Source organism: Gordionus sp. m RMFG-2023, chromosome 4 (genome assembly GCF_954871325.1).
Source record: "Gordionus sp. m RMFG-2023 chromosome 4, tfGorSpeb1-WG-v2, whole genome shotgun sequence".
In the NCBI taxonomy this organism is placed as follows: Eukaryota; Metazoa; Nematomorpha; class Gordioida; order Chordodea; family Parachordodidae; genus Gordionus; species Gordionus sp. m RMFG-2023.
The window spans coordinates 19394974-19417975 of NC_088778.1; the positions used below are offsets into that span (position 1 = coordinate 19394974).

The 23002-nt window shown below is 25.7% G+C and overlaps 1 protein-coding gene and 1 long non-coding RNA gene across 5 annotated transcripts in view; both read left to right on the forward strand.

The window, feature by feature from the left end:
* The window catches only part of LOC135927919 (vacuolar protein sorting-associated protein 45-like), a 62055-nt gene extending 46241 nt beyond the window's left edge, over positions 1-15814 (forward strand). Inside the window, exons 9-15 of one of the 4 annotated variants that reach the window (XM_065464187.1) lie at positions 4991-5161; positions 5208-5366; positions 7231-7338; positions 13064-13182; positions 13225-13368; positions 14462-14529; positions 15701-15814. In XM_065464187.1, the coding sequence (XP_065320259.1) occupies positions 4991-5161; positions 5208-5366; positions 7231-7338; positions 13064-13182; positions 13225-13368; positions 14462-14529; positions 15701-15708 (777 nt within the window). In that variant the 3' untranslated portion in view covers positions 15709-15814. Of the gene's footprint in view, positions 1-4990; positions 5162-5207; positions 5367-7230; positions 7339-10319; positions 10350-13063; positions 13183-13224; positions 13369-14461; positions 14530-15700 lie in introns of those variants that run through there. The other 3 variants (XM_065464188.1, XM_065464190.1, XM_065464189.1) reach the window with 3 other exon arrangements.
* LOC135927921 (uncharacterized) lies at positions 696-4907 on the forward strand. Its single transcript, XR_010572205.1, has 3 exons — positions 696-911; positions 953-1038; positions 4813-4907. It is a non-coding gene; the product is annotated as an uncharacterized LOC135927921 (long non-coding RNA).
* Positions 15815-23002: the final 7188 nt, after the last annotated feature.

Below are 23002 nucleotides of genomic sequence, written 5' to 3' on the forward strand. Positions count from 1 at the left end.
ACCTATGAGCAAAATCTTAAGGCTTGCAATAATATTTTTCAATAAATTATTAAGTTAGCTGATTTTAAAATCAGCTCAAAATATGCCGTTTAACAACAGTACATAAGATTTCCCTTTTGTTAATTCCTTACTTTTAAAAAATAATTATAATTTTTTTGGATCAACATATCTTTTAACATGGTAAATTGGTCCACCAAAAAAATCAGAGTATAAATATTTGTTTATTAAAATAATTTCTTTTGATTTTAACCCTCAACATGACTTCTATTAAATGATCCTTTTGTTTTATAATAATAAATTGCAACTGTTTTAGATAGGCGCCGAATTGTCGCTGCGCTGAATTGATGTTGCGCCGAATTGACGTGATACCTAAAGTGCCTACAAATTTTTATCGAAATTTGATTTGACACGATTTTTAAAAGAATTGATTATCAAGCCTGATGTTACTTTTTTAACATAAAAGCAATTTTAAACCTTATAGTATTCGATAAATAGTCATACTGTATTCGCCGCGAAGTATACAAAATTTGCGGCAACATATTTGTATACTTGGCCGCGAATTCGCGATAACTCTGAATGCAGAATAAATTGGTGCCCCTAAAAATAAAATATCATGACTTTCTACGCTCACTACCTACTTAAATGATTTCTTTAGTAGGGATTTAACATATATATAAAATTTAAATGAATATAGCGCCTTTTTTTTTTAATTTTGAAAGACCTTATTTTGTCAGAAGCATTTTGTCGAACTTTTGAACATAATAATTTTATTTATAGATTTTTCGTATAAATTACAAGTACACAAAAATTATTTGCGAAATTGTCTGAAATGTACAGAAGAGGTATTCTATATATACTGGAAAGACATCTGCTCCGGGACGGAAGAAATTAGAAAATATTTAACTGGCCAAGTTATTCATACATAACAAATTTTAGGTCATGAAGATTATAGGGTCTGCAATACTCAACCTGCCAACCTGTGGGCTGGGAAATGAATATTTCTTATTTTCGTAAAATGCTTCTTTGACTAACTTACGGGTTTCATATTGCAAAATAAAAATGAACCAAAAATTTACAAAAACTAAAATAGAAAAATTAACAAACACATAACGGTCATGTCCGAAAAAATAAAAAGACCGGTCCGGACTGTGACCCTCAAAAAAATATATGCCTAGCCCCGGTAAAACACTTGTGAAAAACTTAATTTCTTAGTTGGAACTAATTTGCTGCCAAAAATTATGTCGAAGAAACAAAAAGATAAACTCTTTGTCTTAAAAATTGGCTTGGCATTATAAATTAAAATAATATGTATTTTAATTTTGTTAATAACTTGATCATATGTTTTAAATCATCAGATCATTATAATTTTTTATCTTTAAAATTAAATTATTCTAATAATTCTAATGAATAAATTGTAAATTCTATTATTCGCACGAATACGAATACTAAAAACAAATCCAATACGTGGGCCGATTAAATAAAAGTCTATTCTGCTATATTCGTTCAAAAAATATTACAAATTCACCTTGTTATTGTTTTAAAAATATTTTTTAACCCACTCGTTCACCAGTGATCCAAACCGAACCTGAACCTAACCATTAAACCGCTAAAACCGGTATTTTTATTGAACCTAAACCGCTAAAAATTTTCTACCCGAAAATTAACCGAACCACTAAAATGCATCTGAACCGGATTGCAAAAATTTTAATTATATTCGAATTATTTTAAAGATTATTATCAATCACATTTGATTGATAAGTATCAGTCTTAATTTTTATAAACTTTAGTATATTGCCATTTTACAACATATTAAATATTTTAAGCTTATAAATTATAATGCCTAAAGAAAAATTAAATCCAATATATAAATTATTTACATAGTATTATAAATGACACATCAAAATGTAATTACTGATTGTCAAATAAATATGAAAGGCCATCAGGGAGCAAATCTTGAGCGTCACATAAAAAGAAACCACACTCAAGAATTCGATAAAATTAACAAAATATCACAACAAAAGCCTAATAAAATAAAAAAGTTTAAGATGTCATCAAACCAACAGACGATGGAAGAAGTATTAAAAGAACAAACAATATCAGTAAAACTAAGTAAAAAATAATAATTGATGCTTGTACTAAGTTGGTCACTTTTAATGGCAGGACATTCAAATTAATCGATGATAGCGGTATTTAAAAAAATTCTTGATCCTATATTAGAAGGCATGGGTAATGTTAAAATTAATTTTCAAATATTCAATCTAGTGTTGCAGAATTAGCCTTAAGTATTCAGCAAAATAAAATAAAAAAAATAAATAAGTTATTATCTCTAAAAATTGACGGTCCATTATTGGGATTAATCTTCAGTGTATTCAAAAAAAATTTTTTCTGAGAACACTATGAAAGAAATTTTTGAATGGCCAACTGCAGAAAATTTAAAACCCACTTCAATTAAAGTATTAAACGATTATGAAATCAAAAAACTTCACATATATAAACTATAACAATTTAAAATGAGGCAAATCTTATTAAGATGGTAAATATTTATGGAGGATAGTGATGATGACAATCAAATGTCTGAAAAGGATGAAGAATAAATGCAAAATGTAGATAATTTGAATGATGTTTCTACTAGTTTCACAGTATTTGATGAATTAACAATCAATCTTAATGATTCTCAATATAATATTATATAAGATGTGTTTCTCATACCTTACAACTTACGGTAGATCATGCATTAAAAAATTGCTCAGTTTCTAATATTATTATTAAAGCTCCTACTGCCTGCAAGAAGCTAAGGACAAAATCGATATCAATCATACTAAAAAAAATTAAACTTAAAAAGTCCTATATTGGATTGTCACAGATGGTTATCAACCTATGACATGCTAGAGAGATTGAATAAATTAAAAAATATGTGAGAGGAATTATCAGTATCATACAGTGAACTTTATTTTACAACTTTGGGAATGGTAAGCAATTATAGGGTTGTTAAATATCCTAAAACCAATTAAAGTAGCTATCAAGAACGTACAACTTGAGCAGCTAACTGTAGGGGATTTTTATGGCATATGGCTAAAAGCTAAATTAGAAATTTCCTTCACCCTTTGCTGGTTTAATAATAGATGCTATGAATTTTAGAAAAAACAATTTTTAACAATGCCCTTTTGTCATGCTTATATCTAGATTTAAGGTATGTTTTAAAAATATTATATTATATCTTATATAAATTTAATTAATAATTTTATTTACCTTAAATAATAATTTTATTTTACTTTATATAATCTTTTATCTATTCATAAAAAATAATATATTTTTAATTTTTATTATATAGATATCAAGTGCTTTTGAATGAAGAAGGAATAACCGGCTAGAGAGCATGTTATTAAAATATGGCATAACATGGAATTAAAATTTGTTGATTGGAGGATTCTAGTGAAGATGAATCAACGCCTGTTAATGTATCTTCATTTGAAGAAGATCTAGTAGAAAGTCTTCTTAAAAAAAGATGGTAACAAACAAAAGCTGTTACAAAAATAGGAGAATATTAGAAATATTTAATTAATTTTTCTAAAGAACCTAGGTTAAATAAAAATATAAATATTTTAGATTATTGGAGAAATCAGAGTATCGATACTCAGAATGATATCATACTAGCAGTGCCGGCTACCCAAGTTAATGTGGAAAGATGTTTTTCAATAATTAAATTTATACTATCTCCATATAGATGTAATTTGAGTTTGAAGAATCTTGAAAATATATTAATGGTGCGGCTTAATAAAATTTTTTTTAAGTAAATAAAGTTAAATATTGTTCATATTAAAATTGATGATTGATATTTATTTTTTGTTATATATTTTTTTTCAACTTTTTCTATTGGTGAGTCCTTCAATATTTCTCTCCACTTTATGATATTCATGCTATCTCTTTTTATCGAATTTATATTTCTGATATCCCACCTGAGTATTCTTATCGATTCCATTATAAACTTGATCTCCCACTGGAGTATCAATCTCAATGGATCTTCATGAGTATCGCTATCTAGGCCATTGTATCTTGATCTACACCGGATTATCAATATCGACAGATATCCTACCAGAGTATTCTTATCGATTCCATTGTAAGCTTTATCTCCCACCGTTGATCTCCCACCGGAGTATCGTTATCAAGTCCATTGTAGATTGTTGCCCACGAGGTCACCATTATCCTAGAGCTGGTTAAGAGATCGCTATCATCCTTGAATGGTCCACAAGGTCACTATTATCTTAGAGCTGGTCATCTTCCATTTGGTTTATTGGACAATTATCCTAGCACCCAGCTGTCCAAGCCTATCGGTGACCGGGGTGCCATTTCTAAGCTCAGAAATTTATCTTATCATATGTCTTTACACATCAGTCATCGAAGAAAAACCTGAAAATTTTTACAGTTCCTTATCAGGATTGAACCTGGTACCTTCGGCTTCCAAGTATACATCATAAACCCACTAGGCCATTCCGGCCATTATTTGTTATATGTATAAATTAAATATTTTATAATCTACAATTAATAAAAATGAAGGTTTTATGTATGTCTTTTATTTGAATGATGAAATAAAAAAAAATATTCTTCCATATAAATAATTCGAATGTAGGTTTGAATATAAAAGTGTTAAAACCGGTTTTTAGAGGTTCAAACTGAACCGATATTTTTATTTTTTACGAACCGAATCTGAACCTTGAACCGTTATTTTTATCCTTACCTGAAACTAAACCGAACCGATATTCGTTTCGGATTGGATCCTTGCCGCTCACCCGCCCAATGTTTAAAATATTTTAGCTCCTATAAGAAACCGTCAACTGCAGACCTCTAATATAGACACGTTCAAAATCTATCAATTCGTTGGAGATTTACTTTAGACTGTTTAAAACTCATCAATGTGTATTAATTTGAAGTTTAATTGTATAATTTTTTTTTTTAAATATTATATTACACAAATTGAATTTTATAATTTAAGGCCTTCATTGAAAACTATCCTCATTTTAAAAAATTATCTGGTAAAATTTCAAAACACGTGACCCTTTTGACGGAATTATCAAGATTGATCTCTAATTTTGAAATTTTGAAATTATCTGAGATAGAGCAAAGTTTAGCTTGTGGGTCAACTGATCACCTAAAAGATTTACAAGTTATATATGATAAATAATATAAAAATATCCAATATAATATAATAGGAGATAAAAAATGCATTAAATAATGATAAAATCAAAGAAGTGGATCTTTTGAAATTGGTATTATTATATGCACTATGTTATGAAAGGCTTCCTAACAACGACATTACTGGTCTAATAAAAATTTTACGGAAACATGGATTTATTGAAAAATATATTAAAGTAAATTTTTTTTAAATTTAAACCATGAATTTATTATATTTTTTTATTTGTAATCTTTTATATTTGTGAGGATATTAATAAATTTATGGTTAATAAAATAATTAGGAATGTACAATTTTTAAATATCGGATCAACCTGATATTTTATTTTTTTTAATTGTTCTTAAATATTTTCGATATTGAAATATATAGGGATGGACAAAATACCTTAACCAAAATATAAGTATTTTTTTTAAAATATACTTTCAAAATAGCGGAAAAATTACTATCTTTTTACATTGAAGATTTCAGTTAAAATACATGCGTTAAATAAATTATATTGTAAAGACTTTTGAATGAAGTGTTTATTTTTTTACTTTGTGAATAATTCCTTCCAAAATATTTTAGATTAACATATGAAATTATAATATTTAAATTTTATTTATATATTAAAAAAATAGTTAGCGATATACATGATGTATTGGGATATGGAATTTGTGGGGATTTTGAATCTTTCATCTTTACTGAGGACGATTTTTAAATAAAAATTGGATTTGATCAGAAATATATTCTAGTATGTACGGAGTACCTATACTGAGAATTTCAGGAAATCTTGGCTTGATATTTTTATTGTATATTAATTTTTTTATATAAATAAAAAAAATACTTAAATTATCGGAAAAATTATCTGAAATTTACAGTGTGGGTACTCTGCATATGCAGGAATACATTTCCGATCAAATATAATAATTTAAATTCAAAAAGCTTTCAATAAAATTTAAAATTGAGAGATTTCAAATCCCCATGAATTCCATATTCCAATACGACATATGCATACGGATGAAACTAAAATAATTATGCACTGTTTTCCAACAAATTTTTATAAATTATCATGCACATACGTGAAGTAATGAGGTAATGTTATTTACAGTTTGAGACTGAAAAAGGAATTGTTTTAATTAAAATTATTTGGGGTTTTAAATAATTTATAATATAAAATAAAATCGTTTTTTAATGACAACGGGTGGGTCAGTAGGTTGAGAGATATCATTTGAATTGAAGAGTCGGCAATTCGATTCCCTTCGAGAACAATTTTTTGGGACCTTATTTCTGAAGCTAGTTAAAAAAAGAGTTTAATAAAATTTGGTCTTAAAAATAAATATTTTAAATCATCTAAATGGTTTAATGGGTAAAAGACTAAGTTAATGCATTTGAAATATCCCGTGTTTTCGATTCCCTGCAGGACCCATTTTTCTGAAACAAGTCAGCATTAGCAGTTAGAAAATAGTTGTTGAGCTAGTAGCTACAAATTTTTTTCATGAATATTTTAAAGTTATTGATATTAGACTAAGAGGGTAAATGCTTCTTAACTATTCCATGTTTATGCACTCTCTTTATGGCCGGAATTATTTTCTGAAGAAATGCCAGCACCAGAGTTATTAGAGACTGGCGGCAAAGCACATACACAGAGATAGGGTAAATTTGGTGGTTAAATTAAAAAAATAATAGTAATTTTTTATGAATATAATATAAAGCATCATAGTGCTTTTGATCTATTACGTGTTTAACCTTTTGATTCCAGGCAAATCAGCACCATCAGTCTGCGAGTTGGAGATATGGTAAAGGTCTAAAATTTTTATCTCTTATATCAATCGCTTTAGGTAAACAAAAGAAGGTACTACGATTTGATTCATGTCCTTTTTGTAACTAGGAAATAATTTAACAAATTACAAACCACAAATCTAAGACATTGCTCATCACCCATATTGTGTGTGCAAAATCTTGAAATTCGATCATTTTAATAAATTTGGAAGTATTTTATAATTTTCTCTTAAGAAAAAAATATTTTTACATATATATATATATAAACTATTTTTTTTACATAGATGGTGCATTCGATTGTTGATTTTGGCGGATGCTCATTTAGAAATAATGATTTATTTGGTACACAAGATCCTATTGCATATACAAAAAAAATTTTTAAAGGCATGAAAGTAATTTAATTATCAAGATATATTTATTTATACTCACAATTTGCAATTTTATAATTTAATCATGATTAATTTGGATAAAATATAGCTTACTATTTTGTTCTCTTAGTGAAAACTATTATTCTTGACTGTCCTGTTTAAGTATTATTACTCATTTTAGTGATATTAGCAATATATGGCAAATTTGATCAATATAAAATTAAGAACCTAAAATAAAACATAATTAAATCATAAATTAAGAATACCCATTGAACACCATTTTAAAAAGTATTCGTTGTTTTTAATTAAATATTAAAATACATAATTATAAAAATTTAACAGAAACGTAGTAAAATTATAATTAAAAGTCAAAGATAAAAAAGGAAAGTTATAATCACAATTTAGAAAGTTAAAAAATATGTAAAAACTTTTTTCAAATTAACATTCTCTATCTTTCTATTTATATTGAATTTAAACAATTAAAATTTACATAGTCTGTTTCACGATTTACATATTCTAAGAAAAAATCCGATTGTATCATAATAATCGGACCAATTATTGTGTGCCAATTATAATTTTACTAAAACAGACTTTTTTAATAAAATAGAAATAAATAATACACTCACAACATGTTAATTTTAAAATTTACAGTTTGCATCACATTTCATATAATTATAAGTCGCAGATGCAACAAATGACGATAGTGCGGTAGAAAGAGATTAACATCCCGGTGGAGGTGTTGAGTCACTGATTCGAACCCCCATTTTGAAATTTTTTTCTGAAACCAACCTCTTGGACGAGTTAGAGCTAAGGTTAAAGGTTCGTCAGATTTGGAGTAGGGTTAATATAATAAAAAAATGGGTAGACAATATCTAAACAAGAAAAGTAAAATATCGATTCGTTTTTAGGTATTGTTTATAGACAGAAAAATTTGATTCAAATAATAAATATGCAAATCTAGTCGCTATCTACCTAAATATTTACTGCCATCTATATTTTATTTTATTTTCAATGAAAATGAAATATATCTACTCAGTCTATAATATTTACAATGGTAATTTATTACAAACAATTATTTAGGCATTTTTAAATATATAATCTTATTTAAGGCATTAATTTATAATAAAAATATATAAGAGGAATGTTTAATAATGAACCTAATAAGATTCAAGAAATCGTTATTTTTTCAGATCATTACACTGACAAAAATAGATATAAATCTCATCTAATATTCCTAGAACATTTCGAAGTTCTTTAATTGATTGGCACAATTGAACAATGATTAAATATAATCGATGACAATAACACCAAATAAAAGCTGCCTTTGGCGCCTCTGCTCTAATCAAGGCTTGCACATCATTGATTCTTCCACTCATGTTTTATATTAATTAAAAATATTTATTATACCAACAGAATTGAATTCCCAATTTTTACTTCTTTTTTTCTTAAATTACGATTTAATACCCTTTATAATAAGATAAGTGTAAATAATTAAATATTTAATAAAAAAATTACTTTGCTATTTGTCCAATTTTGAGTAACATTCTTAAAAGCTACTATTTTAAAGCTTCTCTTTATATCGTTCAAATTAAGCCCACCATCTTTCTAATGTGATCTATCCATTTATCATCTCTTATATTATGCGATTTGCAATTTAATTAGGCATTTGTATTTTTTTTGGTTAATATTTTAAAATTGGAAAAATAATTTATGACAAGAAATCTCGGATAACAACCTAATTTACCAAACATCGACCAAAATTTCCGTCAGTATATATTAAATTAAATATTAAGTTGGGGGGGGGGGTCTTGTTATTACATTTATAAACCAGAAATCACTTGATCATGATGGATGTAGCAAAACAGTAAAAGAATTAAATAATAAAGAAAATTTAAAAAAAAAGAAGTACCCCCACTAAAATTTACTGTTGCAGTTGCTTCGGACCCCCCCCCCCCGTTGTAGAGGCCACTGAATAGGAATTTTCATATTAAAAAAATTATTTCAATGGATGCTTAATTAAAAAAATTGGTGGAAAGATTAAGAGCAATGAATATGTAGTAAGGGAAATTATCAATGGCATCTGAGGTTTGGAAAAATTTTTCATTTATATATGTTGAAAACCTGGGATCCAAACCGAACCTGAATCGAACCATTAAACTGCTAAAAACCGGTATTTTTAACGAACCTAAACCGCTAAAAAATTTCCAGTCGAACCTGAACCAAACCTCTAAAATGCCTCTGAACCACTTCGAGCCTCATGATTTTATGATTATAAAATAATGTGTAAGTTATTATTTGATTGATAAGTGTCAGTCATAATTTTTATAAACTTTAGTATATTGCCATTTTACAATATTTTTTAAATATTTTAAGCTTATACATTATAATGCCTAGAGAAAAATTAAATCCAATATATAAATTATTTACATAGGTATTATAAATGACACATCAAATTTGATATCATACTAGCAGTACCGGCTATCCAAGTTAATGTGGAAAGATATTATTCAACATTTAAAATTATATTATCTCCTTATAGATGTAATTTGATTGAGACGAATTTTGAAAATATATTAAGTGCGGCTTAATTAAAAATTTTTAATTAAATAAAGTTAAAATGTATATTTAAAAATTAAATATTATTTTATAATGTGCAATTAATAATAATGAAGGTTTTATGTATATGTTTTTTATTTTAATTATGAAATTTAAAAAAATATACTTCCCTATACATAATTCGAATGTAGGTTTGAATACAAAAATGAAACCGGTTTTTATAGGTTCGAGCCAAACCGATATTTTTATTTTAACGAACCGTACCTGAACCTTGAACTGTTATTTTTATCCGGGCCTGAACCGAACCGATATTCGTTTTGGTTTGGAATGAAAACAAAGAAAATTTAATTATATAAGTAGCAATTTTTGCAAACATATATTTATAATTCCATAACAATAGGTTAGTATATTTTATACACATAATATATGATATTATTAAATTATTTTAGGCACAAATTAACTAAAAAGGCATAAATATGTATTTACAATAGAAAGTAAAAAGACTCAATTAACAATTGATAGCCTTTTTGGTACTGACTACTGATCCCAAAAAATCAAAAGTTGTACCAAATTAAAAAAAAGAAGAGTGTACCAAGGTGCTTACCATGTTTTGTGGACGTGATTTGAAATCATTTGATACAATTCAGGGGGAAGATCTTGTTGATTGTTGCTAATATTCCAAAATTGATAAAATAATTGATGTTAAAAGCATGATTCCAAATCACACGACATTTTCTAGAAATTTAATAGATACGATGGTATACGCAATAAATTATTTCCGAAATTAAACGCATATATGGAAAAGGGTATATGTGTTGTTAAATTTGATTGTATTTTAATTTTTTGATAATATTTTTTACAAATTAAATAAAATGCAGCTTAATATATATTTTGATTAGATTATGGCCGTCAAATAAATTTTCATTTAAGGTGGCGATGAATAAATACACATAAATTTTTTTTGGTTATTATAATATTCAATCAAATTCTAAAATTATATTAAGGCTCGGGTTGAGTGGGCTAAAAAATGTGTGCTCGGGCTTGGACAAAAATGTTTTTTTTTAAATTCGGGCTTGGGCTGCCAAAAATTACCTTGCAGACCTCTAGATGTATATACTTTTATTTTAATGGATTAGGTTTTATTTAAAAATAAAACAAAAAAACTGAAATCATACTTTCATTTTGTATTAAAAATTGCGCAATCAATTAATTTTAAAACTGTAAAACTGATTACTTCAAACTACGCATTTGAATTTGATTATTTTACGACGCATTTAAATAACATCCTTATAATTTTAGGAAGTAGGAGATTTAGCTGGTTATCATTTATTATTTCAATATCATCATTTACTTTATTATTTTGTTGTTTCTCGAGATATATAACAACTAGTTGTAAATTATTTACATATTTTGCACTCGATTATCCTTAATTCTTTAATTTAATCTCATTAAAAGAATTCCAAATAATCTTTTTATAACCTACCTAGCTATAAATAACTAAGAACATTTTACGCCTAAAATTAATTTATTATAAAAAATCATATAACTGTTAATTTATAACAAAATTTTAACCATAATTTTAAGGACCATTAATATTCAAATTTTGGTAAACCTTTAACAGGAAATTTTATAAATTCATAAATGTAATAAATCAAACAATGAATTAGGGTCTTCTCCACTTACGCAAGTAAGTAAAAATATGAATTTGGAATATATTTTTACAATAATAATTAGTGTAAAATAGAGTTTAATATGAATTTTGAATAAATTTTTACAATAATAATATAGTATAAAATAGAGTTTTATATTAATTTCATAAGCAAATTAAATCAAATTCACCAAAAAAAACATTACAAAAATTAACTGATTATATTGATATCTATATTGACTAGTCAAAATGTCCAAAATGCTCTACAACTCGAAAAATAAAACTTTATATCTCAAAGAAAAATATTGATTTCAAAGAAAATTTAGAATTCACAATATTTGAATTAAGAAATTAATGCGAAATAAGTAATGCCAAAAAATGTGAGAAGGGCAGTGTGGCCAATGATCTTGCTGGTGAATTAGTAATTTTTTCAGATGTCATAGATTCAAATACCAGTTATATTAAAATCTATTCCCAAACGTTGCAATAAGATTAAATATCCCTCTTTGATTGTTTACAAATTAAAGATGGCCTTCTAAATTAAAGCAAATGAAAAGTTATTTGAGATCATTTATGCGGTATGAGCGGTATCGTCATTGGCAATGATTTCTATCGAAAATGCGACTTAAAAGATAAAATTCAAATTACGAGGCTGATTTATTGATAAATACTACTAAACAATTTTTTTTAGAAAATTATCTTTGCAAAGGGAGGGCCTATTAGTGTGTGCATTTTTTGCGTAGGGCGTCAGATTAACCAGGACCCATACTGATCTTTGAAATTTTTTTTAAAATAAATGATTTAAATTCACCCTAATCATACTAAGTACCTTCTGCTCAAATACCCTTTTCAACTGCCCAAACGCCCTCAGATCCCTTGGAAGAGGGACCATTGTATCTACCCATTAGCTTCCTTCAACCAAACCCTCAATTTCCTTGGGAAAAGGGAGAAAATATTCAGAAATTTTGGATGACTATATATTCATTCCTATTTTTTCCACCACCCTGGCCACTTTCAGTAAGCTCGCCCTATCGTTTTTAAGGAATTAAGACACCTACATCGGCAAATTTAACGATATATTTCATCAAATATTTTTCTTGAGAGGCTAGCCATGGATATTTTAATTGCCCTTAGTGTTGTTAAACAGCTCGTTTAAAGCCGATATTTAAAAACGGCTAACTCAATATTTCATCCAAAAAGATATTACGCAAGGCTGAATTTGCTCATAGAAGGAACAAAGGTCTAGACGTTATCGAAATCTCGAGGCTAAGGCAATATTTTCTGGCTAAAATATTGAGTTAGACGTTTTAAAAAACCTGCTCAAAACGAGCTGTTTAACAATACTAATTGCCCTTTAAAATGAAATTTAATTTTCATTGATTTTTGCAAATTAAAAAAAAACATTTTAAGAGATTTCCCAAATATCGAAAAATATATTTCAATTTTAATACTTATCCTGATTCTTGATATTATGGACTAAGATTCGATTATTTAATATAATTTAATTTTACATCGGAATGTAAACAACCAAATATGTTAAATAAGGGAATCGAAAATATTTACACACAACACAAGACATTGATTGAAGAATTATTAGATCAAATTCTCAAAATAAAATTAAAAGAAAATTTATATCCATATTTTGGATCTATTAAAAATGAAAAGTAAAAAATAAATATGTTTATCAATCTAAAAATACTCAATAGGTTTAGCGACATTGTAATATATATTGTTGGCGGTTTGACATATGAAGAGATATTAGCAACATACATGTTCAATAAAAATAACAATTCTGGACCACAAGCTATGCAAGTGTTAATAGGAGGCACAAATATTTTGAATAGTCAAATGTAAGTATCAAATATTATTAATTTTTATAATTAGACATGGAAAAATTCGTCTAGCTAACTTAAACATTCCATATTCACCTTGTCATTTTTACCTTTTGCATTTAGGAATCACTAAAATAGTAATCGAATAAATACTTATTCGTATTCGTATAAATAATAACCATTATTCGATTCGAAAATTAAAAATTTTAAAATATTTTCAAAAGTGAAAAAATTAGGGGTGTATGATACCACTTTTTGGAGGCCGATCCCCAATATTAAATTGATATCGACCGATTACCGATCCGATATCATATCTAATTTTGTATTCTGTAAAGATACCATTGGTTTTAATTTTTAATAAACATCTATAATTTAACTATACCATAACTTATGTCATTTAAATATATTATAATGATCAGTTATAGTTTATATTCAATTCAATAAAATATTTTTATTGTTAAATCACTTTTATATAATAAGTAACACATTAATTTATATACATAATAAGTAATAAACAAATATATATGAAATTTGAAATAAATATTTAAAATAATATTTAACATTAATATATCGAAGATTTCTTTTTAGAAATACCAAAATTTCCAATTTATCAGAGGTCAGCCTGCGGTGATGGTAACTGTCAATATCACCAGCTTCACTAAAAACTGATTCTGAAGAGATTATCGCACATTTTTATAAACAGAATGCGCAAAAAAATAACAATATGGCAGAATGTTTATTAATATTATTAATGGATTTCGATTTTATTTATAAAAATAAAAGATTTTAGATATAAATCTTTTTAAAAATTTTATAACATTTTATTTTTGTTAAAGACGCCATTTTATATCAAATCGGATTGGGAAATTTTATAATATTGGCCGATAACCGATATTTTAAAATGGATGAATATCGGCCCGATCCGATAAAAAATATCGGTGTATCCCTAGAAAAAATGGTTTATTGAATATAAAAAAATGAGGAACATGTTGAATCTTTCAAATATTTATGAATGATTTTAAATTATTTTATATTTTTAATAACAGTGATTTTTAATTCGATAAATTTAGAACATTTTTATCGAATAATAAAAAAGAATATTATTTTTCAGGGTTCAGGAACTTGATCGAAATCGACTTTCTAAGAGGGGCGAACCCTCCCTTGGTCCAATTACCCCAGGTTCAATTAGTTGCATATATTGGTCTCTGTTTAATTTATGGTCTCAAAATGCCTAACCAAACAATTTCAAATTAATGAACCCGAATTCAATAATATTTTCATTATTCATATTCAATTTGAATTGTCGAATAGGAATTTCAGGATTAAAATTCTATTTGAATTTTTGAATCAAAATTTTACTATTCATATTCGTAAAATACGATTCAAAGCGAATCGAATAAAGAATTACTTACTTTATGTATCTGTACCAAGTCAAATGCATAATCATATCATATCATAATCATATTGATTTGGGAGGTTGTATATTAACAACTAATATTATTAGAATCGAAACCTATAGCACACAATATTCTTTAAACCTATATTATCAACTTTTTTCTCTATAAAAACTAATTTTAAAATTCTATATAGATAATTATATATAAATATAGCAGATATGCGCCGATACCACAATACGATTTTTTTTTAAATGATCCAAAAAAACCCTGTTTATTTGAAAAAAGAATATAATACGATTTTTCCATTTCCATAAAAAAAAATTTTATTTTTGTAATTTAGAACATTGATTTTTAATTATTTTAAGCTCAATTTATTTAACACTTTAAAATTTATTCTATTATTGAAAAAATTTCAATATCGAAATTAATTTTAAATAACAATATTTCAATTTTACAATGTATTTACAAATGATAAGCTTTTCTTGAGTCTCTATATAGACCTTGAAAAAATGATTAAATAATTAGTTTAATCAATTAAAAAAATCTTTTGAGATCAAATTTTTAATATTATAACAATCTTTAACAAATATTCTAAATTTCCTTAACATCGGCAGGAATTCCATCTAGAAAAAAAAGAGAAAAATTTAACTAAAGGCACATCAAACACTGAACATTATTCGGTCAACTTAACTTAAAACAAATTAAACTATTAATGTATGATTTAAATTTTTTAAAATATTATTCGCTTCATAATATGCAATAATAATATAATGAAACAAACGCTGGTATTATGTTACAAAGATAAGGCAAATCAATGTTAAATTAGGAACCGTAAATTAAATACAATCTTAATTAGTTTGATAGTTCATCAATCAATATAAAATATAATTTCATATTTCATCAATCTTTTGATTTATAATTTATATTAGTATACATATATAATTTATATAAAGGTTTTTAGATACCTTGGATCAATTTTCTCATTCTTCAAGTGGAATATAAATGAATTGCCAGCCATTAATATTTTCTATGTTTATTATGTTATTAAGTTTATGACATAATTTTATTATATTTTATAAAATTTTTATGAATAAACTATATTTGATAAATATATAATAAATCTTATGTAATATCAAGATTTGTTTTTATACTCTTGAATTTCAAATCAAAAAGCTAGAGCTATCAAAATCATTGATTTTTTTTAGAAAACTGAATTGTAGAAAAGCATCAACATATAATAAAACATAAGATATAAACAAATATAATTAATACCTTATACATGTTTTAAGCTCATATTCCTATTTTATGTTGGTACTACAACTAGGGTTTATGGAGTAAAAAATATTTTGAGGGGCAGGGGAGTAATTTTTTGATGTGTTGTCTCTCATTTTTTTCTCCCACGAAGACGAGTTTCAACCCGACTCCTTTCGAAATTTTTTATTAGTTTGCATATATTATAACTAAGAAAAAATTTTTTTTTAGCCTCCAACTTCAAACAGCGGCTAAGATACGGGCCTCTAAAAGTCGAAAAAATGAGAAATTTTGGGTAAAATGTACTCCCTTTAATTTTAAATATCTTTGGTAATTGAGTTAGATGTCATTTAAATTTCTTTATATAGTGTTATATAATGTTAAATATTGGTAAAATAATTTAGATGTTAAAAACCCAGAAATGATCATAAAATCACATCAGCATTTTTTATTTCTCGGCCGAGCACAGTCTTAGAAAATATGGCATTTTAATCATTAGTTAATTGTAAAAATTTGTAATAAATATTTATTTAATAAATCATTAATAATAAATTTAAGCCAAAATATTTTATGTATTTAAATAAAAAATTAATAGTGGGGGATGGGGGCGGGGTGGCTATTCTTGATTTATGTAATATACTTACTCCTTAAAATTGGTATTTTTTTTATTTTTTTAGAGTTACAATCCATTCAATTTTGATAAAAATATACTTTTGCAAAGGCCTAAGAAATGTACTTCCATGAATGATTAACCAGAATTCACTAACGATAAAATATGCTTTGACAAAATTGCATGCTTTAACCAGTATCACATTTTAACAACATCTATATTTCACATATTAGTGATCCTACCCTTGAACATATTTATGATTCATCACCATTAATGGGCGATATATCAATTAAGAAGAAACGCTTAAGCGATTAGAGATATCCTATATTATAAAAAATTGAAAATCTACGAAAAAATTAAAAAAGACGTTTAGAAAATTTTGCCAGAAGGGTTAATATTAAGAATGAATATGAAATTATTAAGTAATCAAAAAATAAATTTTAAACATATTCTCTTTCAAAAATACGAAAAACTTACCAAAAAAAATCAAAATAACCCGAATGAGGGAACTTACAAAAATCAATGAGCTTATGAAAAATATAAGAACTTGCAAAAATCAATCAAAAAACTTACAAAGACAACTAAATAATAACTCAGTAAATCTTTATTATTAAAAAATTCTTATTTATAAAGCAAAAATTAAGATCATCAAAATTTAAAAAAATATGTTTTATAATTCTTTTTATTACAATAATCTTAAGAAAATTCAATAATATATTTTATAATCTTTTTAAAAAATTTCCAAAAAAAATTAATAATAATTAACAATCATCTTTGAAAAATTCAATTATTTTTCTACAATAGTCTTGAAAAAATTTAATAATCATAAAAAATATCTAGAGAAAAAAAATGTTATCTTAAAATGATTGACATTTTATATAAAAAATATTGATTTAAAAATCCAACAGTTATGACATTCTCAAGATATTGACCGTTTACCAAATTCTTGGAATCTAGAAACAAGGAGAATTTTCTACGACTATATTCATGGCAAGGATAGCTATTGGTTAAGGAAAAAGGTGTTTTCTCCATTCCAAATATTATAAAGGCAGAGAGTGTTTTTAGTGACTATATTATAGATATTATTAGAAAATTTCATACTTCCGATTAAAAGAGTTGTCGAATGCTTGGTAAAATCTTTTTTTTAATTAATAAAGACTAAAAGAGAAAAATGAAATGCTATTTTATTTAATTATGGACCAAATTTTTAAAATTTTAAACTAAAATGAATAGTTTTCTTAAATCAAAATTATTTATCAAACATGTTTTCTTTTCTGATAGTGTAGTAATTCAATAAATGAATAAAATTTATAATCTAAGCCATTATGAACTCTATTTTGGAATCAAAGCGGAATGACATTTCTTAGTAATAACCTATGGTAAACATTACCAAAGGTTAGAAGAGCTACCATCAGAGTTCACATTAGAATAAATACTAAACATTTAGCTTGTAGAACCAGAATATTCGATAGTGTTTTTATTTTATGGTAGTCGCAAATATGATTATAACTGATACAAGAGATTAGCTTGTAGAACCAGAATATTTGATGTGATTTTATTTTACGGTAGTCGCAAATATGATTATAACAACGATACAAGGCATTTTAATGTTAAATGACATTTCTTAAAAATATAAAAGTGAAAATTAATGTAAAAGTAACTTGTATATAAATAACAGCATAAAAATCATTCATCCGAAAATTATGATTAGCCTTTTAGGGTAAATTAAATTTAAGTTAAATTTTATTCATATTGTGAAGGTTATTCGATTTAGGCCAGGGTTGTATTGTCCTTAAAAAATTGAAGTACTATAAAAATTAGACGAAACAATTTTTCCAAAATGTTTAAACATAGTTTTATTTTTTTCATATATCTCTACTGTAGAAATTAATATTTAAGAAAATAATCTTTTAGTTTTTAATAATTATGAAATAAAAAATATGGAAATTTAAGCCCGGGGTATCTATTATCCTTTCATGTTTATAGCGTTTCATTGATTTTAAAAAAATTTTTATATAAAAATATGAATTTTAGTAAATGTATAAAAAATAAATTGTCAAATATGTTAAATTTATATACCTATATTTCCCAAACTCATAGGATTTTCCATCTTAAGCTTATCATTCTTTTCATTGTTCATCTATATCACCCGGAAGAAATTTCACTTAAAACTTTCATATAATTTACAAAAAATAAGTCAATCATATTCAAATTGTCATTCGTGGCCCCAGACAAACTAGTGGTTTCTAATGTTTTTATAAATTTAGTTATTTTTTTTATTCAAAATAATCTTTACAAAAATGATCAATGCGTACCCTGCCAAAACCTGTCTTAGGTCTTCACAATTAATTATAAATTTGAAAATATTTAATCAACACAAATATAGTCAATATTTTTATATATGATTAAAGGGTGATTTTATTATCATTTAGAATTATTTTTACGTCTGAATAATTTTTATAAAAAAAGTTATTAGTGAAAATGTAAAATTTCAGAAAGTTACTTTTGGTATGTTGAAATTTAAATTTGCATTTAAAATTTTTCATGAGCAATTTTGTCCGAAATATTTTTAGTCCTACTTAAGCACTTATTAAAATACATATTTGGCCTAAATTTCAAATCTCAAAGTTTATTAGTTTTTAAATTTTTTGAAAAGGAAATACCTGTCCCGGGAATACATTATCCCTGGCCTCCCCTATAAAAATAATTTTTTTAATGAAATTAACTTTTGTCTTCAGAAAATATAAATTTGTACATAGCCACCCCCCTCCTTCCAAAAATTAATTTCCCAGATCTAAGTAACTGTATTTTTAAATATTCAACATACAATTTGAAAGCTTTTGACTTATTATAATTATAAATTAATTGTTGTGTTTTGTACTTTTACAATTACGCATATATATAATTTTAGATACTAGATGTCTGTTAACTTCTACATTATATGTAGTCATACATATATATATATATATATTTATATATAGGAGATGTCAGTTATTTTCAACGTTATTTGTATTCATACATATATTTATAATATTATATATGAAATGTTTATACATATATTGCTCGTGGAGCAATTATTAATTATCATTGTCTTGGATTTTCTTTTGTTTTGTATTCGGTAAAATCATCTGGTAATATTCAGAAAATAAAGTAGTGCAAATCAAATATTCTTTTCCGGAAGGTTTGAAAGTAAGTAAGATAAGGAGGTGGAGAGGTAAGGGAATGTTTTTTTATAGTTGTTGACCGTGAACCAGGATCCGAGGGTATGGGTTAATGCGGGGTAAACAGGTAAATAAATAATATTTTAATATTTTATGTTTAATCGTATATACGCAATGTACTATGGATTTTATGGAAGAAAAATGGTATGTTAATTGTGGAAGTATATGAGTATACGGGGCAAAGTGTTTGAGGTTTATGTATTTTCATTTTTGAATGAGTATTTAAATAATTTTAATTCATACATTATAGGGGAGCTATAGTTGTTCATTTTAATATTTGTATTAAAATTTTTAATTTATATCTTTATATTGGGGAACTGTAGATGTAAATTTTTATGAATTTAGAAGTAGGGTAGATTAAGTGTTAAGTAAATAATAATAAGATTGAAAGTATGTAAGGGTACTAGGTGGCAGGATTGCATTTAATTAAAATAAGTTACACCAACATAAGACCTGGAGGGGGGCGTAACAGATATTGTTATCTCGTGTCAGCTAACTCTTTATTGTGTCAGTTTTTGTGTCAGCTACCATTAGATATGGTCAAATATCTATTACCTGACAATTTGGTGTCAGGTATTTTGGGAATAGGTTTTATTGGTGATTATTTTAAGCCTTAAGACTCTTTGAATGGAGGTAAAGGTCTTCCGTCAGAGGAAAATTCAGGACCTAATGATATGCAGGACAGAAAAGATTACTTAATATTTGAATTTTGGGGATTTTAATTAGCAGGAATAAATTTGGGTCTTGCAATGTAAATAAAGAAAAATAAGATACATATATATATATCTATACATAAATAATTACTTTTATATGGGTGATTTTTGTTTAAAAAAGAAGCAAATGTTGTTACATAAATTGGTAGAGTCAGAGTTTTTGTAACAATATGTTTTGGATGATTATTGGAAATTTAATGTGAGGAAATAATTTGTAAATGGTGTACAAATTATGTGAAAAAGAAAATAGGTTTCAGTTGGATACTGGACATGTTTTTTTTTTAAATTTTATTTTATAAAATATACTTTCATAGTTTTATAACACATCACATTTTATTATATATATTCAATATATCAATAAGAGATTTTTGTTTGGTCTCACATTTTTTTAAATATATTTTTTCACATTGTAATATTAAATGTATATGAAGGAAGTTTTATGATTAGGTTATTGAGTTGAATGAAGTTTATGGAATAATGTGGATGGACAATGGGTAAATGTGGGAAGGGATCCATTTACAGGTTGCATTGTTTTTGAACATTATTGGTGATGATATTAGCATGATTAATAGATTTTTTTTAATATTTTATTTTCACAATAAATATGTAACAATTTTTGATACTTATTTTATTTGTTTCAAAATTTAAATTTTAGATTGTAATAAATATTTTCATTATGTTTATGTCACACAATCATATATTTTAATATTTCCACCAATGTTAATAATTGAGTGAAATATTTTGCACTTTATTTTTAAAATCCAAGAGTTTATTGAGATAAACCATCACATTAATAACATATATATTAATCTTCAATGAAATGATATGTTGATATTGTTGTTTTCCTTGCATTATTCAAAAATATTTTTGTAAGTTGGGTAAGAATTATTCTGAGCCCATTTTGATATGTAGCTTTTTAATTCTTGTATTACCATATTCCTGTGGTATCCTAATTGGGGTTAAAATTTATTAAGTAACAATAACATATTTGTAGATCTGTTATTGTTTGTACAATGAAATTTATTGTATCATACATTTTTTTTTTTAAATTTCAGTGGTACGTTCAAATAAAATATTACCATTCATATATTTTTTTGAAAAGATTCAATGTTTTGATTGTTATTTTGAGAAAGTAATATACATAATATATGTCTCATTTGACCCCTGATGTGTTGGAGGATACAGATAGTGGAAGTGTGGCAGCAATAATGATCAAGAGCTATGACTCAGACGAAAATTATTATCAAGAGCTATGACTCGAACGTAATGATGGAACGATGTGAGCATGATCAAATAAACGATGAGAGATGAAGCAAAGGGGCAAAATTACATGAAAATGAATCGAACGTATACAATAAATTAAAAAAAAAATAATAATAATACTTTTGGGATAATGTAACACCGGGTTTTTTGAAGGGCGGGCATGTTGTGTTTTGTACTTTTACAATTACGCATATATATAATTTTAGATACGAGATGTCAGTTAACTTCTACATTATATGTAGTCATACATATATATATATATATTTATATATAGGAGATGTCAGTTATTTTCATCGTTATTTGTATTCATACATATATTTATAATATTATATATGAAATGTTTATACATATATTGCTCGTGGAGCAATTATTAATTATCATTGTCTTGGATTTTCTTTTGTTTTGTATTCGGTAAAATCATCTGGTAATATTCAGAAAATAAAGTAGTGCAAATCAAATATTCTTTTCCGGAAGGTTTGAAAGTAAGTAAGATAAGGAGGTAGAGAGGTAAGGGAATGTTTTTTTATATTAATGTCAAATATTTATTAAGAATATTTGCAATAGTAATGATTAAAATGCCATATCCCCTCGACCTTTGTCCGGCCCAACTTGAAATTTTACATATTAATGAATCCTATACTATAACTACATAAAAAAAAAATTTGAGAGAAATAAAGATGCTGATGATTTTATGCCTATTTCAGGTTTTTGGCATTTATATTTTTTTAAGATGTTGATTTAAAGGCCTACAATAAAGCTATATAAAGAATTTCGAAGTAGCTTCTAGGTAAATTATATCCTATAAAATTTTTTAAAATATCTGAGGTTGGGTAGAAAATCTTGTTTTTTTGTTGACTTGTCATGGAATTCACCTTTCAAATCATATGTAAAAATCTCAGCTTGTTTTTTTACATCATTGGTTTCATACCTGCAAGGTTGGACATTTAACTTCAAAAATTTAACCGTTACTCAAATGAAAAAATATATAAATTACCTCTGTTACCTCAAAATAAGATTAACCGTTTAGAACACCTAACGGTTTTGAAAATCGAAAAAACAAAGAATATTATTGATTCATTTCTATGTAAAGTTTAAAACAAAAGTCGTTATAAAGTCAAGAAACTATTTTATTAATATTAAATTGACTAAAAATATATTTTAATTAATTTACCATTTTTCCCAATTATTTAGATTATA